Genomic DNA, 17,602 nt, shown 5'->3' with positions numbered 1-17,602 from the left:
CATACACAAAGTATTTAATACAAACATACATATTACATACTTAACATATTTTATACGAATACTTAATATTTCAAGTACGTTTACTAAAAACTACGCGCTGTGTTACTTAAGTTGTATTTGCTATGTCACTGAGAAAGTGGACGTGGGGCTGAGGAGACGAGCACAGTAGCTAACAGCACTTACAGCGCTTGTGTGGGGCTGGGTTCAGCTCCCAGCACCCACATAATAGCTCACAACTGCCACAACTTTCCAGGGGATGCAAAGGACTCTCTGGCACACATGCACATATACACACATACACGTTACACATAAAGACATACACATTACAAATACAGAGAAGCAGGCACACACACATATACAGAAATATTTTTTACTTTTTTAAAAAATGAAAATTTACTTGAACCCTTGCTTCCATTTAAATGAGTACCCAAAATAATGTAAATTTCAAAATCATATATTGTTATTTCCAATCTTTTTAATTGAAAGATAACTCACATAATATAAGTCAATTCTCAAAATAGCACCTTCAGAGAGTATTATCATCTTAGCGATATTGTCTTATAATCCATAAATGTGGGCATATCTTTCAATGTTTTCAGTTTTTAGTGTATAAATTTGAATTTCCTTTAATTTTGTCATATTCTAATTTTAAGCTTTTATAAATACAGTAACACTTTCATTTCTGTTATTCCTTCAATCCTAATGTATAAAAAACTGAATTTCATGTATTGATCTTATTATCATGGAAATTTGCTAAACTACGGGTTAAGTTTGGGTTTTTGGAGTTTCTCTGTAGATTCCCCTGGATTCTCCAATCTATGTATCACTCATCTGGGAACAGAGCTGGTTTGACATCTTCCTGTCCAGTCAGGATGATGCTCTTTATTACATTTCCTTGGCTAATATCCCTGGGATATTCCTATTTTAACTTTTCTTATAACTCTTCAAATTTTTAAAAGATAATGCAGTTATAATCTGACATATCTAATCTAACCTACGTAAAAAGCAAAAAATGATCAACACTGTAACTACCCATTTGAGCTCCTTACCACTTAAACTAGAGATATAAAATAGAGTGAGGGTTGAGGCACCAGCTCAGCCAATTAAGTTCTTGTCATGCAAGCTTGATGACCTTTACTTTGATCCTGAGAACCCACGTAATACAGTGGACATGGCATGCTTGTAATCTCAACATCAGAAAGAGAGACAAGGAGACCCGTAGCTCACTATTTAGCCAGCCTAACTATGGGTAGCACGAATTGTAATTGGTCTTAATAAATAAAGTCCAGAGTCAGATATTAAGCGGTAAAAGCTGAGAGATGAGAGAAGCAAACAGCCAACCACTAGAATTCTTACCTCTACCAATGCTCAGACCAAAGGGGCGATTCTGCTCTCAGACTGCCTGCGACTGTGTCCTCGGACTATACTGAGCTCCTGTCTTCCCCAGCCTGTACTCCTCTCTCCACCCAGCCATATCCCTTCCTGTCTCCACCTCCCTAGTTTTATAATTAAAGGCATGTGGGAATAAAGCTATGAGCCACCACTGTCTGGCTCTGTTTGCCTTTTAGACTGGATCAATTTCGTGTAGCCCAGGATGGCCTTGAACTCAGAGATCTGTCTGCCTGTCTCCTGAGTGCTGACATTAAAGGTGTATGCCACCAATGCCTGGCCTCTATGGCTAATTAGTGACTTAGCTCTGCACTCTGATCTTCAGGCAAGCTTTATTTGTTAGATTACAAACAAAATATCACTACAGCTATGTCAAAGGTAAGGTCCCAGTGAAGACTCTGTCTCAAAAAGCAAGATGACATTTCCTAAGAAATGAGACCTGATTTTGACCGCTAAACTAAAACACACACAAGACACACATGTATACACACACACACACACACACACACACAACTAGTTGAAAATCAAAATTAAAGAGTATACTAAAAAAAAGTACTTAAACTACAAATTTTCTAACTGCAGGTCTCAATATATGTAGTCAGACACTTACATTTTTCCAGTTGTTAAAGAACATGAGAGAAAATCTATAGGAAGCAAAACTTGCATTTTAATGAAATAACCCAACTATTAATTTTCGTTAGCAAATGTAGTGAACATCCTTATAAATATCTACCACTCTGATCTGCTCTAACAGTAATAATCTCTAACTTGTAATCTCAGACTACCCAAATTGCTTATATATAATATTTATTGAACAATTTAAAAATAGCGTTTTAGCTAGGTGGTGGGGTGCATGCCTCAATCCCAGCATTCAGAAAGCAGAGGCAGGCAGATCTCTGTGAGTTCGAGGCTAGCCTGGTCTACAGACAGAATTCCAGAACAGGCTCTAAAAGCTACAGAGAAACCCTGTCTCAAAAAACAAAAACAAAAAGGCATTTTAAGTTAAAACTAAATACAACTATAAAACAAGATTTTAGGCATTCCCCAGATGTTCACAGACAGCCTCCTTATAGGTACTCCTTCCTTAGATGTTCACAGACAACATTCTTAACATTCACAAAAGGCCTCTTAATAGTCATGCCATTAAGTCACAAAACAGGAAATAATAGCAATTATGCAATTATTTTCTATTCTGTAGATTATTCCATTTTATACTTGCAGGTATACAATCACAATGAATTCTTACCCAAAAATGCCATCTAGTAGTTGTCTTACTGTTTTCTCTTTCAAAGGACACATGTAAGTTGAAAACAATGCTTATCAGGTACCTCTTTAACAAGGTGATTGACAGACTGCTGCCCGCCTCCAGATCCCCACACGCTGTCTTTGCGCTTTCCACCTTTAGACATACTCAGAAGCACAGTAGCTTTATCCAAAGCAGCTCTACCAAAGAGACGAGAAAAAAATAGAAAATTACAGATAGGCTGAGGTTTACTGCATTATCAATAGTTTACAAAAGTGTCTATGTATTGACGTTTGTGTAACAAAAAAATGTAAATTTGGGGAATAACTTTTCAAATTAAAATTAGTTAGCAAAATATTTAACATTCTTATGTTCCTTTACCTCCATTTCTCATCAAGACCAAAATACAAGACAAAACTACTGATCTATCATCAAAACGGAACATTTCACATAGAACTTTATATAGAGAGTCACATCTTCCCACCCACGGAAGTCATTCCTCTAGGACCTAACGTAGGCCACAAAATTAGTATCTATATCTGGAAAACCTGAGACATGGCTGTCTAAACCCACATCTCCAGGAAGCTTAAAAAAGTAAAACACCATGTTTGGCTTATAATTCACTAAATCAAAGAACAAAAGTGAAAAGCACATATTCCAAGAAAAGGTTTCTACAGAATTCTAAACAAGGCTCCCTAAGTAGATCTTACTAAAACATGAAATGACTTCAGGAATCAGACCCAGAGGTATCCTGATAATATACACTCAACGCTTTCATTTTACAAGTAGGGAAACTGAGGTCCAAAGAAGGAGGAACCTAGTAAGTTAGCTCAGAACGTCTGCACTTTATTGCTGTCCTCTTCCTGTTATTCCATGTCAACAATTTTTAACAACGAAGAGCAAATAAACGACAACATGTTCACAACATCTGACTAATACGAGTATCGCTGTAGAACTGCCTGTTTTGAAATTCTAAGAAGCAAAACTTAATTTACTTACCTAGCCTGTACACAATCTACAGTTCCTTTGTAACTATCAATATACGTATTACATAAAATTCCATCTCCAACAGCTCTGGCAATGAACTGGCCCACCAACTATAATAAGAAAGAGAACTATGTAAAAAAGAAATCCAAAATAAACCTTTATTAGACCACAGATTTAAAATGGATAAATGATAGAAACTAGCTGAACTGCACAACAGCTAAAATATATGTTGGGTTATGCAAAAGCACCTGTTTGTCATGTATGAAGTACACTCCTTTATATTAACCTTCAAGTTAATGCCGCCGAGATCGAAATCAACATCTGTTTAGCTCACTACTTAATGCTCAATACTTTTTACACTGCCTCATTCTAAACATGTTACCAATAATATCTGTTAAAATGATTTAGTCCAAAAAAACCACTCTTCATTTCTTAAATAAAATAGCCCAGAGTGTTTTTTTCAACCAATAATAAAACATATCTTGTGGAGAAAAGTTATGCACAGATGTTTATTTGAAAGTATGATCACAGCATTATTTACTACAGAAACTGGAAACGACTTCAGGGTCTGACAATAATGGCATGGGTAAGCAGTGCACACAGACCAAAGTACACTGTGGGGTCACAGAAAAAGATATTTGATACATCTTGTAAGAAAAATCAAATCTAAAAAACAATATATGTAGCACAATCCATTTCCTAATTAAATAAAGTTTAAAGGATATTGATAAATAACCAAGAAACTAGAAATAAAAAATGTTAATAGGTTTTTGTGGGGATTTTTTTGTCCCAGTCTTTCTTCTATAAATAGTAAATTTCTATAATTAATATAACTTAGATGTCATCTTTAAATGTGTATATAAAAAGAGGATGGAAAATAAGTATATTTCATTTAGAAACTCTTTATAAACTGAACTTTTATGCAGATGTTAATAAACAGAAATTACATGTTTTCAAAGTGACAAAGGGAAGTTATGATTTATTCTGTTTCAACAAATACCACTCAAGTAAGTCAACTGTCACTATTAGAGAAACATATATTTTAAAAACTCTTGGTAAAAGAGCGTACATGTAATAAAAATGTCTGAGCAGAAAATACATGTATTATATATGTCTAAAACCAATGCACACCTGGGTGGGAAAGAGGTCAGACATAAAACTTAGTTTCAAGACTGTTTGGAAATCAGCAGAAAGGCTGAGTAGGTTACAGCCCAGTGGTAAAGCACTGCCTAGCAGTGGGTACCCTTGGTTTAATAGATAGTAATAAAAATATGAACAAAGTTGGGGGGGCCTGAAAACGTGCATGTCTATTTTGGGGGTCATAAGCAATATGGGTCATTGTCTTCTAGTTATTAAAACTGCCAGGACAGTTTATTATTTCTACTGCCAAAAGCACAAAAGGAAAGGGCAGTAAATGAAAAGAGAAACAGCACAAACCTGTGGTGCTCTAGGAGTGTCCAATGCTAATTCAGGCAGATCCTTCAACAACTTATCAAACGACTTCTCCATATCATTTGTGCTCATTACTGTCCCACAAAGGTCAGAAAGTAGTTTTGATGTCATTTCTCGATGACTGGCCTTCCCCTCCAATGCTAAGGACACTGCCAACACGGGCACTCCACTTTTCATTTCACCAAGGTTTAAATCTCTTAACATTTCCTATTTAAAAGAATGAAAATAATTACCTGTCACTACAGTTTGGCAGAATTTTATTTTTGTAGTCATGCTTTTTACCTATCATTATATCTTCCTTTTTTAGAAATATCAAAATAGACATATTTAACAGGTTTACAACAGGAATACTGATATAACCTTTAAGTGTCTGAACATCAGTCCACAGACTGTGAAGAACACTGAAAACAGCTCATTCAGCTACCTAATTAACTAAACCTTGGCTTTACAATCTACTATTACGTCTACAAATACTTGAACATCTATGGAGAAATCCATTTTATATTACAGTCTGTTTACATATTCTACTTAAAAGTTTTCTCTTGAAGACTATGTTTCATAGTACAAGCTCTTCCTCTCAATACAACGTTCACCTGTCATTCCCTTTACTTGACTGACCTGCAGGAGGCAGGACATGGGCCACACATTTCTCCTCATGGTGTGTGTTATGTAATGGTTTCCTCCAAGACTGAAACATATCTTCAGGCCAGGGAATCTCTCTTAACAAGAAGGTAAATGACTCAAAAAAAGCTTCAGAAGTACCACTTGAAACTGATGAGACTCACTAGGTCATTCCCTACCAGAGTAAACAAAGCGAATCTGCAAAGAGGATGTCCAGCAAGACCAGAGCAGCTGCCTGGTAGCAGCAGAAACCAGATGAGCTGCCTACCAGAGATTTAGACCAACTGAGACACCTGCTTACAGATTATGCAGTGTGCTCCAGGTTCCCAGTTTTGTAAGTTGTCACCCATACTGGAGTAGAATTTGGCTATACAAATATCTTAGAGTCATTTCTGCTCCTGCAAGGAACCCTTTTCCTGTAAGTAGCCCCAATAAACCTCACTGATCCCCCAAGTTTTAGTTTGGTGTATCTGTACTTTGGTCTGTTTTGGGTTCCCTTTCTGGGGTGAGGACATGTGAGTTGTGCATCCCCAGAAGTTTTGTCACACAATGTAACTGGCACACAAAAAGAATCTGACAGAACCAAAGATGAGTTGGAGAGAAACGAGTACAAGGTCCCGACTACAAATAGTGTAACTGGCCCCTATCCTCTCACTGGGAGTGACATTATTAAAAGTGGTCATGGTGTCCCTTCACAGCAGTAAAACCCTAACACAGAAGTTGGGGTATTGCTGTGATAGGCCTGATCATGTAATTGGAGGAGTCTGGACTTTGGTACTTGAGGTTTGGAAAGCAGTGGAATGCTTTAAATGCTGCTTAGTGAGCCATACTAGCATGGAAGACAGGTGCTAGGAATTATTTGAACTGTTGGGAGTTTAGTATGTTGCCTAGAGATCGTTCTTGTGATATTTTTGGTGGGGGAAAAAGTGGCTGCCTTTTGCCCTTGTCCAAAGAGTCTGCCTGAGGCTAGAGTGAAGAGTTCTGGATTAATTCCGTTGGCAGAAGAAATCTCAAAACAGTCTAGTATAGACTCTGTCATATGGATATTAGTGCTAACTCTAATGAAGATTTATAATGAAAATGGGAAAGCTGAGTAGGGTAAATAACAAAATGTAAATTTAAAGGCAAAAAAAAAAAATACCAGGAAGTGGAATGAAGCGAAGTCCTATGTTCAAGGAGACAGATTAAAAAATGAAATAAAGTGAGTGGTGACCTCAGGGCAAGCACCCACCCAACTAAGTTTCCAACTTGTGGAAGGAAAGAAACTAAAGAAAAAGAGCTGGTGTATAGGCTGCACACATTAATCCCAGCACTCAGAAGGCAGAGAGGCTGGTAAATCTCTGTTCCAGGACAGGAAGGTTAGGCAGTAAAGAAAACTATGGAAAACAGAAAACTGGTGAAGATGTAATTGAAAGATTGCCGAGTTTGAGATCCATTTTCAGGACAGTCAAGCTTTGGACAGAATGCTGATGATGATGTAATTCAATGAGTAAGCAGTACACAGCAGAACTTGACAGCTTTGGCCAAGTGGTTCTAGCTTTAGAGTTAAACAGAGAAGAAACGGGTTATGGAATTTGCCTTTGTGTCCAAAGAAAACCGCCAAGGCCAGGCACGTGTCAGGGGTGTCTCTGAATGTAGTCCTAGCAGAGAGGCCATTACATCAAGCTGTGAAATTGGAGCCCAAGATATTGGATGACAGAGGGATACATGTCAAGGAGATCTGCTAATGGAATGGACCACAGCCCAAGAGAAAAAAGTACATTGTAGGAAAAAAAATACTGAAGGGAGTTAAGAGGCATGAACCTGAGGAACATTTTGATGTGAGACATGGAGACACATAATTTGAAGGATGCCCAGTTGGTCTTCAGTCTTGTGTCAGTCTAGTATTTCCTTGCTATGCTCCCTTCCATGTTCTGGAGTGAAAATGAATACCCTGTGCCATTATAGGTTGAAAGTATGTGATCTGCTTTATTTTGATTTTTATAGGTGATTACAGTTAAGAGAATGCATGAATCTCAGAAGTAACTTTGAACTTTAGACTTTTAAGCACTGTTGAGACTGTACTAGACTATAGAGACTTTGAAGTTTAACGTGATAGAAGCCGAACTGTGCTCAGGGGCTTCTGGATGGCTGCAGAGCCCGAGGAGCAAGCGGTTCACAGAAGACACCGTGTAGAGCAGTACAGGTGAAGACCATCAGTCCTGTCCCAGGGGTGGGTAATTACCCCATCAGACTAAGGAGGGCACATTTCCCTCCAGCAAAAGGATGTGCTAGGGTGGAGATTGTTTGCCCAAGCAGGAACTCCCCCAGCAGCCAGATATGGTGGATGGAGCGGCAACAGCTACAGTTACAGCCACTGTGCCAACCCCGGGCCATTCTGACCCAGGGAGCCCACAGGTACAGCAGGGGAAAGTAGGGTCCCATTCACTTTTAGCCATGCGAGGGTTTGAGCAGATTAAGTCAGGCCCGCTGAGCTCATCATGTTTGGAGAAATGCAGGGAGGCTGCATGGAAGAACTCCAAAATATGGAAATGCAATGGGTTAGAAAAAATGGAGTGAATTAAGTTAGTGCCTCCAATCATGCTTTTTACTCAACCTTGGTCTGTGGAGGGAGCATCTGATGGAATCTTTCTGTGCTACATCACACAACTGTTTGTGTTTGACCTTAGTGTCTTCCTAGTTGTGAACTTCTGGAACCCCCTGACACTTCTGATAGCAGATGACAGCAGACTCTCAGGGTGCTTCACCAAGGCTGTCTGTGTACTCTCCTCTCCACTATAGGCTGGTGGTTTGTGGTGTTGCCTTGCCCTGCCAATCCTCTGGAAAATGTTTCATTACACAGATGACATAATGCTAGCTTCTGAGTGTTTTGCAGATCAGGAAATGCACCTAAGTGACATATAGGTAGATCTATAGCAATGAGGATGAGAGACCAATTCACAGGCACAAGGGCCAGGCACAGCTATAAAATTCTTCAAAGTATTATGGTCTAGTCAGGTAAGATACATACATAGCTGACAATGTTACTGTCAAAATCCTACAACAGACTGTGCCTATAAATGTAAAAGAGGTACAGGCATGGGGTGGGTGCTCTTGGGATATTAGATTTTTATGTCCCATCTTGCCCATTACTTGATAATGAAAGAAGTTATGTGGGATTGGCATAGAAAGGCTCAAGTGGCTTTTGAAATGGCTAAGATCACACGCCTTTAATCCCAGCACTCGGGAGGCAGAGGCAGGCGGATCTCTGTGAGTTCAAGGCCAGCCTGGTCTACAAGAGCTAGTTCCAGGACAGGCTCTAAAAAAGATGCAGAGAAACCCTGTCTCGAAAAACAAAAACAAAAAAAAAAAAAAAAAAAAAAAAAAAAAAAAACAGAAATGGCTAAGATCTTTGCGGGACAGGTCCAATAGCTATGTGTCCACTAACCCAGTGTCCCTTCCTGTTAGAAGTCACCAGGAGTTCAGAATGCTGGAGTTCAGAAGGCTGGAGTTCAGAAGGCTATAATTGGGGGCTATGGCAAAAGCAACCCAAGCAAACAGTTCCAAGAGGGTTTGGTCTCAGTCATGGGAAGAAACAGAAGCTCAGTGCACAACACCAGGAGAGCAACTGTGAGGGTATAGAAAGCACTGCAGCAGGCACATCTATTACTGGTTCTATCCCAGTGACTTAAAAACAGCTTGCCCCATAAAGGGCTAGAGTGAAGACCTCCTGGCCAAACCCCTTTCTGGTGTGGCACAGAATAAAACATCACGAAGGTAGCAAGCATACTTAAGACAGTGAGGTGTGGTGTATCCAAGTCCTATCACCAGTGCCATGCAGGCTGTTCTAAGACTGGTGTGCTTTGAGTCACTGAGCATCCCCCAGCAACTAAACTAACAGCAAAAAAGTTTAAATACAGATGGTACCCTATGAATAGAAAAGGGCAGGCCCACAAGTCATAAGGTTATTGACTGAAAATCTCAATGTCAGGGACGGAGTACACCTTTTGAGCTGTTGGCCAGGAAAGCCCAAGAGGTCCCACAAATCCCAAAACCTACTGCTACTGCAACTGGTTATATGACCCTATTGCTGAAGACCACGCATGTGCATGCTTTGACTATATATACAGGACATAGAGAAAGTAAGATGGGGTTGAACTGGAAACCCCACCCTACTGGACAGCTTTCACAGTGCCTGCCAGAAGGGACCATGCAGGCTGCTGGTGGTGAACTGTTAGCAACATTCCTGCTTGACTACACCAAGACACTAAACAGGATGTTCTGTGTGTGTAATAGTGTCCCGACTATCATAGCCTATACCACAAAAGGGAGTTCATGTCTGGAATATAGGTTTCATCAGAACCTATAAACACGTAAGAAAAATTATTTGAGGAAAAAACTATATTCTTTTTTTTCCTGTGGAAGCCCTATGTGGCCCAGACTGGCCTCAAACTGGCCTATCCACCTTCCCCTCAGCAGTACTCCAATCTTAGGCATAAAGCACCATGCCCTGTACAATCCATTCTTGACTAAGAAATCTGCCCTTACAAAACAAAAGCATAAACTTATCCAGAGTCATCAACATCACTCCAGCTGCGTTTCCTCGTCACTGGTTGTGATCCCTGCAATGTCGAACCTACCGCGACTTCATTCGTGTCTCCATGCTCAAAGTATTCCTGTATGATCGGTGTCAACGTCTTCTCAAATGCAGTCTCATCCAGAGGCAAAACCACAGTTTCATAAACACAGTTCTCCTGGAGAAGGGGGGATTATAAGTTAAATATTCAGGTAAGCAGACACTACCATTTCAGCCAGTTAGTGATCACCAGTGGACAGGACAAACCAGCTTCCTGTTTTTGTCACTTACAGTCTGCATGCTGCTGCTTTCACAAAAGTTCAGGAAGCTGTTCTTACAAGTGAAAAGCCAAGAAACCTTACAGACACTGAGTATGAACGTAACTGACGCCTACCTGGTCATCATCGTAGTTCGGGTCTCTCACATCCACCTCCTCCACATCATACACCTGTCCAGGTGTGCCCCAGACACCCTTGCCTCCTGCACCACCTGCAAGTTGTTCATAGTTTACACATGTTAACCGAAATCTGAAATAACTTCAATGTGATAATTCTTATGCTAAGCATTTTCCAGTTAAGAACTACACGAAACTCCTATTTAGACCACTTTTTCAACAGCAGGTTATCTATTTCCAAAAGCATCAAGTTGAAATAACTTGGTTAGAAACTACCAAGGCAGATTCTTTAAAATATTTTTTTTAGATTTGAAAGAAACAGCCATGCCTCAGACCTTACACAAAGTGACACTGTGAAGAAGCTTTCCTTAGAACCAGAAAGAGGGCAAGTGGCAATAAAACCTCAACCTAGGATTCCACAAAGAACCATAATGACCACAGTCAGATGCTCTAACACTCTTCCACATACGCACACAAGCTATACTAGAATTAACAGTATGTTAACAAATAACTGCTATTTAAGAATTAACAGCACTGACAACTGTTTCTTTTCTGTATACAAACTAGAATAAACTTCAACTTGCCAAGATAAGATGCTTTTCCATATCAAATGTGACAACTGTATAAGGCCAAATTTGTCTAAAATATGTTTTTTAAGTTTTCACTCTGTACTTGGAATATAATCCTTGGATATAGCAGATCAGAATCAGGTAACTATCATTCTGATAAAAATGATTGTGAAACTATTCACAAAAGTAATTTCTGAAAGACTACTATAGTGTATATATAGTATAATCCAAATAGTTCTGTATTTATCTTTCTCTCTTCCCCTTAACAAAAGTTTTACATAATCATCTTTTTGTCTTGACATTAGTTCTAGGTTCACTAATAGAAGACGCTGAAATCCAGTCTCCATATTTCACCCACCCCCCTTACAAGCACGTTCATTGCCGGACCCATTTAAATTATCAAGGTCTTAATTAAGTATACAAATTGAAGCTCACATCATTCAAAATTCACTCCAATATCCAAATTCAACCAAAATCCTACTACAGACAGATGCTGACAGACCCTCATCCAACAAATGTTAAACGTCTATCAGTGTTCTTGGCACGGGATACACCAGTGAAATACATCAATCCACTCCACCATTCAAACAGCAAAGCTAAAGAGAACTCAGACACAGAACTACAAATATGTTACAAAATGTATTATAGTTACTACTTTTAATAATAAACCAAAATCAGATTCAATTGATAACAGTCATGATTAACCTGACTACTTTCATAGGTGTATAAAATTCCTAAGCATTAATGTGTACTATATTTTGCTGGGGGGAAAAAGAAAGCTCTAATTCAAAAAAAAAAAAAAATCAACCTTAAGAAAAAGCAATTCCAGGCCTTCAGCTCCACTGCAAACACTTAGGCAACCCGTAAACCTTGCAACTGTCTGTACTTCAGTCCTCGTTAGCACAAGGAACTCCCAGCGCAGGAACTGGGGTTTTTCCACATTATTTCTTTGCACAGCACACACTAACCTTTCTTTGGCAGCCCCCTTCCTTTCCCAGATCTGGAACGCCTATCTAGCAACCTTCCTTTTGGACTGGTGGGCACAGTTACTCCGCTTCTGATTGCTTCACTTCCGTTATCACTGACTGAATCGCCTCTGCCAGAGTCCCGCGACGAGTTTTTCCGTAGCCGTCGTTTTGCCTTAGCATTAATTCTAGCTTCGTTAATAGAAGATGCGGAAATCCAATTTCCATTTATTTCATTCTTTATTTCCTCAGTGCCAGCATTTTCTTCATCACCAGAAAAGAGAGAGTCGCTTAAATTATCAGGATCTTAAAAGAGAAAACAAAGAAAGCAAACTAAGTATTTCCAACATCCACTGTTAGGTATAATTTAATCTGAATACTACCCATGAAATTAACATTTTGTAGTTAGTAGTAGTCATATATTAGCAATTTCACATGGCTTACTCTAATAAAGGACAAATAAGATTCTTTTCCCATTACCAAGGAAACACAGGAAATGACTTAATTTTAATTAATAAGGTTTTCTGAAACGAAGGAACCTCACATCTGAATAATAAAATCTATGTTAGTAAAGATCCTAAACTGTAGAGTCATGAACGAAGAGTCATGAAAATAGAGAGAGTAAAACAAAGAATATTGAGACAGTGGAGATAAACTACACAAAATATCTATTATACTTTTTAGGCTCTCTACTGGACACTGTAAGTTCAGCAATTTATACAAATGAGGAAACCAAGGTTCAGAATGCATTTAAAATCACCACCCAAACATTCCCTGTTCAGTTACAAATACTTAAAAAAACATTAATAACTCCCAAAAAAAAGCCTGTAATATATATTTGACAAGTATGTAATCCCATGTAATTGTTGAATTGACTGCCTTCAACATAACAACATAACGAATATTCTTAAAATCATCATCTCCAACTCCTATTTCCCCAAGTTTCTATCTACGAAAAGTTCTCAGCCTATACAAGCTGGAAAATTAGCAACTAAAATCATCCCTATTGTTCCCTTGCTTGGAAGTTATTTAATTACTAATCTTCGATCTGAAAGGTGACTGAATTCATTCCACTACAGCAGCTCTGTTCACGAAGGATAACTCAGAGCCACATCACCCAAACTGTCAGGTGCCTAACCATAATTATGATGTGTAAAATAGATATGTATGACTTTAATGTGTTTTGTGATAGTTTAAAAAAATCAGTGAATCAATCTCTAAAAACTGTATTTGTATTTAATTCAATTCTTAACAAAAAAGTACAGTTGTTAGTAAGAAAAAGCTATGTCTCAGCTTCTCTACCTTCAATCTGCAGAACATTCTCTGAACGGAACAGACCGCTTCTCTAAAGCACACCCTTACTTGAGACGCGGTTTCTAATGAAGTGTGGAGTCTTCACCACGTCATCACGTCACTGCCCTGGAACTGCACCGCACTCAAGGTTGACCATTGTTACATTCAAATAGTCAAATTCAGCTATGGTATCTTTTTTCCTTTCAAAACTCTTCCCTAGTCTTTGCTCTTTTTAGCATGGATAAGGACGTACTTTAAAGTCTTACTATCTTTTTTTTACATAAACGATGGAATAGTTCCAAGTCTGCTCAGACAGGGTTCAGGGTATTACTCACCAGCAGGGTTTATATTCAGGATCTGCTCATTTTCTACATCCATTTCTCCTTAATTTCACTTGCACTGATTATACACAAATTATGAAATGGAAGTCCTCCTTTAAAATCTATGTTTAAAAAGGAAAAGAAAAAGTTTCACCATCTTCTAATCTGACATAAAAGGTAAATTCAACTTACTTGAATACAATGAAGGAAAAAAATGCCTTAAGGTTGCTCTACTTTCCCAGGGCGGTGGTGGCGCACGCCTTTAATCCCAGCACTCCGGAGGCAGAGGCAGGCGGATCTCCGTAAATTCAAGGCCAGCCTGGTCTACAAGAGCTAGTTCCAGGACAGGCACCAAAAACTACAGAGAAACCCTATCTCAAAAATCAAAAAAAAAAAAAAAAAAAAAAAAAAAAAAAAAAAAACCAGTTGCTTTACTTTCAAAAGTAATTAACACTTAGTACCAAATTTCTCCACAAGCTTTTCTGAGACAGAAAAAAAAGAGAAAAGCTGAGATTAAAATACATCAGATTTCAGTATGTGTCGATGAGTCCCTTAAACTGGGGTTAAAAACTATTGCAACAAATGCTTCTTTCCATTAAAACTCACCAACTTTCCATTAAAAACATCAACTCTCTTAAGATTTGCAAACACATACACAGCCCTGTATAGGTGCCATAGGTGGCCACAAGAGGGCACTGGATCCTCCAGAGCTGGACATTGAGGGCACTGTGAGCTGACTGATGTGGTGCTGGGAACTGGACTTGGGTCCTCTGGAAGAACACTATGTACTCTTAACCCATGCTCCATCTCTCCATCTCTCCAGCCCACATTTAATACAGTCTTAAAAATTAATCATACGTTCGCATATAGGAACATTAGTATTGGAATAGTTCTCTAACAATAACAAATTTATTCTAAAATATAAACAACAGTTGTGGCTAGTCAAAAACATTCCACATATTGGTCTTTCACACCACAAACTATCTGAAAGCAGAAGCAGCTGCCATTTCACGTGTCTTTTTATGAGGCACTGAGACAGAGAGACATTTAAGTAACCTTTTCTATTATGACATTTATTTGTAATTTATTTTTAGTGTATCGTTTTTTACAATCTAAAATTTTCGCTCAAAAAAAAAGCCTGCTTTAGTAACAAATAAAAGCCAGACATGGTCAAACAAATCCATAGCACAGCATCCTGGAAGCATGGGCCAGGAGGGTAAAGCCTACACAGGAGACTGTTTTAGGGGAGAAACAGACAGCTGACAGAACTATGCTCTTTTTCTCCAAAACATGTATTAACTTGTGAAACAGAAATAACACCTTATGCTGAAGTGATGCCATAATTGTCAGGCTACACCAAAGCTAACCATACCACTAAAAACACAACACAGTGAAAATATCATCCTCTAATTATAATCAGAATAAACTGCTATGTGCATCTAAGTGATCACTTCCCCAATACTTTAATGTCAAACAACCTAGGGTTTAGAAAAAATGAATTTTAAAATAGATATATGGAGATTCATATAGATATAGGACAAATATAGTTTGAAAATGCAAACATTTAGTACTTTCCATGGCTGAAAACATAGCCTTCCACTTCCTCTCAGGGCACGAATGGCATGTTATACAAAATCTGCCATGCGTGGTGTGGTTTCATTTAGAGCTACACTGTGAAGTTTCTTTTCTTTCTTTACACAAGTACAATCTTTGAGAAAATGCCTTCTGCAGCATCCACCTAATAAAGGACTAAGATTGTTAGTGCTGCCTATCGAATCCTATCTAATTCAAAATGAGTTCTATGTGCGTTACTTCATGCACTTCGTGTGCTCACTCTGCATACGATTCAAGAGATGAGAAAGAGCAGGTGATCTGTGCAAGGAGAAAGCAGCACAGCGCAGGCAGCACTAGCAGAATCCGGACCAGTGAACGCAGTACAAGAACTCACAATGCCCTACAGAGAAGGTCCGGGTTAACAAAAAAAAAAAAAAGTTTATGACAACCTAGACTTGCTACACCAACTGTTAAATACTGCTTTCGAAACACTGAAAATAATTAATCTATGATACAGAAAACAGCTATGGAAATGCCTATCGCAAATAATAAACTGTTTATTAAGTAATTATAACAAAAAAAAGTTCCTTCTCCAGATCAGGATCCCAGCCACAACGCACAACAGCACCACTGTTCTGAAGGGCAGTATGTTCCATATCTTCAAATTGAAAAAGTTGGGGTTTCTTCAATTTAACAATCCTTAAAATGCTTACCTCAAACTTTAAAAAAAAAAAAACCTAAACTCCACTTGCTCCACACTAATATACAGAATCATTTCCCAAGAGGAAAACAAGCATGCATGCGGTTAGAAAAATTAAGGCTGAAATTAACTGTTCTCCAGTGTGTTCCCTAAATACCTCATAAATTATTCTGGCATTTTTGGAAATCAAGTTTAAACCGTACGTTAACTAGAAAATTACTTTAATTCTTCTCTGGGATACAATCACCTAATTAGCAACTTACAGTCAGCTAAAAGCACTCTACCACAGTACTGCAAAAGCAATCGCTATAAAAAAAATAACCGCGTACATTCAGTTTTGCAGTCCTAACAAGTATTTTTCTCTTAACATTACCACATTAGACAAACTAACCGAATTACAATTCAAAGACGCCGCCGGATGTATGTATAACTCAGTCGCAAGCACTTTATGGGTGGAAGTTACAATACGGATAGAACCTCTTTTTTTTTTTTTTTAAAGAATGCGGGCTTTCCCAAAGCCTCAGATTCTTAAGCCATGGAGAATGTCACAACTGTGAATCTACCAATATGTTTTCAAAGCATCCTGTAGGCCTCACACCCACCACTCGCCCAGGCCCTTAGCTGCATTTGAATCCTAAGGTGACGACAGTGGCTGGCTACACAGCCAGCTCCCCGGAGGGCGTGCGGGAAGATCTGGGAGGACCTACATCTGCAGTTTTGAGGTTCGGCGGGGGGGGGGGGGACCCTCCGTGTACATCACAGCACTGGACAGAGGCAGCGGACGCAGCATGCCTTCACAGAAAGGGGGCTCCCTTCTCGGCTTTGTTTTCTCTAGTTTGTATTCTTTTTCGTTTTGAGGGACCCTGTGCCGGAGAGCCGGCGAGGAGGGGTTGGCGAAGTGCCCGGCGAGCGGCTGTCCGCGTCCCGAGCCCGCCCGCAGGACCCCCACCCTCAGGCAGCACCGGGCAGGGCAGGCCGCGCGGCCCGGGAGGAGGCCGCCGAGCCCTCAGCCGACCTCCGTCCGGTCCACACACACCTCCCCTACCCGTCCTGTCCCCCGTGTCCAACTGCGGCGGGACGGGCACCTGATGGAGGCTGCTCTCGGCTGCGAGCGCCCGCGCGCCCGCCCAGCCGCCGGGGAAGGCAGGGGCCGCCGAGGAGGGGGCGGGCCCCGTGCTGCAGCCTCGGAGACCGAGCCCCGGGCGTTGGGCGAGCGCGCCCGGGCCTGAGGGCTCCTTGGCCGCTGCAGACCCGGCCCGTCGCCCCCGACCGCCGCGGCGAGGCCTCCACGCCCCCTCCCCCTCCCAACGTGCGGAGGCCTCGTCCACAGACCGAGGGCGAGCGGGAGGAGGACGCCGCCAGCAGCCCGCGCGTGCGAGCCGCGCCCACCGTACTGACCTCCTCCGGCCGCCTCCGCCCCGCCGCCGCCGCCGCTCGCCCGGGTCTTCGACCCACCGGACCCCGCTCCTCAGCCTCCGCCGCAGCCGCCTCGGAGCGCCTCTAGCCCCTCTCGCTCTGTTTGTTTTTGTTTTGTTCTACCCAGTAACACGGGGGCGACAG

General features: G+C 40.3%; 1 protein-coding gene across 2 annotated transcripts in view; it reads right to left on the bottom strand.

Moving 5' to 3' along the window:
• The window catches only part of Pdcd4 (programmed cell death 4), a 22,955-nt gene extending 5,353 nt beyond the window's left edge, over positions 1–17,602 (bottom strand). Inside the window, exons 1-8 of one of the 2 annotated variants that reach the window (XM_038349330.1) lie at positions 17,441–17,602; positions 13,804–13,910; positions 12,179–12,481; positions 10,642–10,736; positions 10,312–10,425; positions 5,057–5,278; positions 3,632–3,729; positions 2,718–2,832 (exon numbers count right to left, since the gene is read on the bottom strand). In XM_038349330.1, coding sequence (XP_038205258.1) covers positions 2,718–2,832; positions 3,632–3,729; positions 5,057–5,278; positions 10,312–10,425; positions 10,642–10,736; positions 12,179–12,481; positions 13,804–13,846 — 990 coding nt within the window. In that variant the 5' untranslated portion in view covers positions 13,847–13,910; positions 17,441–17,602. The remainder of the gene's footprint in view (positions 1–2,717; positions 2,833–3,631; positions 3,730–5,056; positions 5,279–10,311; positions 10,426–10,641; positions 10,737–12,178; positions 12,482–13,803; positions 13,911–17,440) is intronic. The other variant, XM_038349321.1, reaches the window with a different exon arrangement.

The sequence above is a fragment of the Arvicola amphibius genome, chromosome 1, assembly GCF_903992535.2.
Source record: "Arvicola amphibius chromosome 1, mArvAmp1.2, whole genome shotgun sequence".
Classification (NCBI taxonomy): domain Eukaryota; kingdom Metazoa; phylum Chordata; class Mammalia; order Rodentia; family Cricetidae; genus Arvicola; species Arvicola amphibius.
The sequence above is the reverse complement of the archived record's forward strand: the minus strand, read 5'-3'. Positions and strand labels throughout refer to the sequence as shown.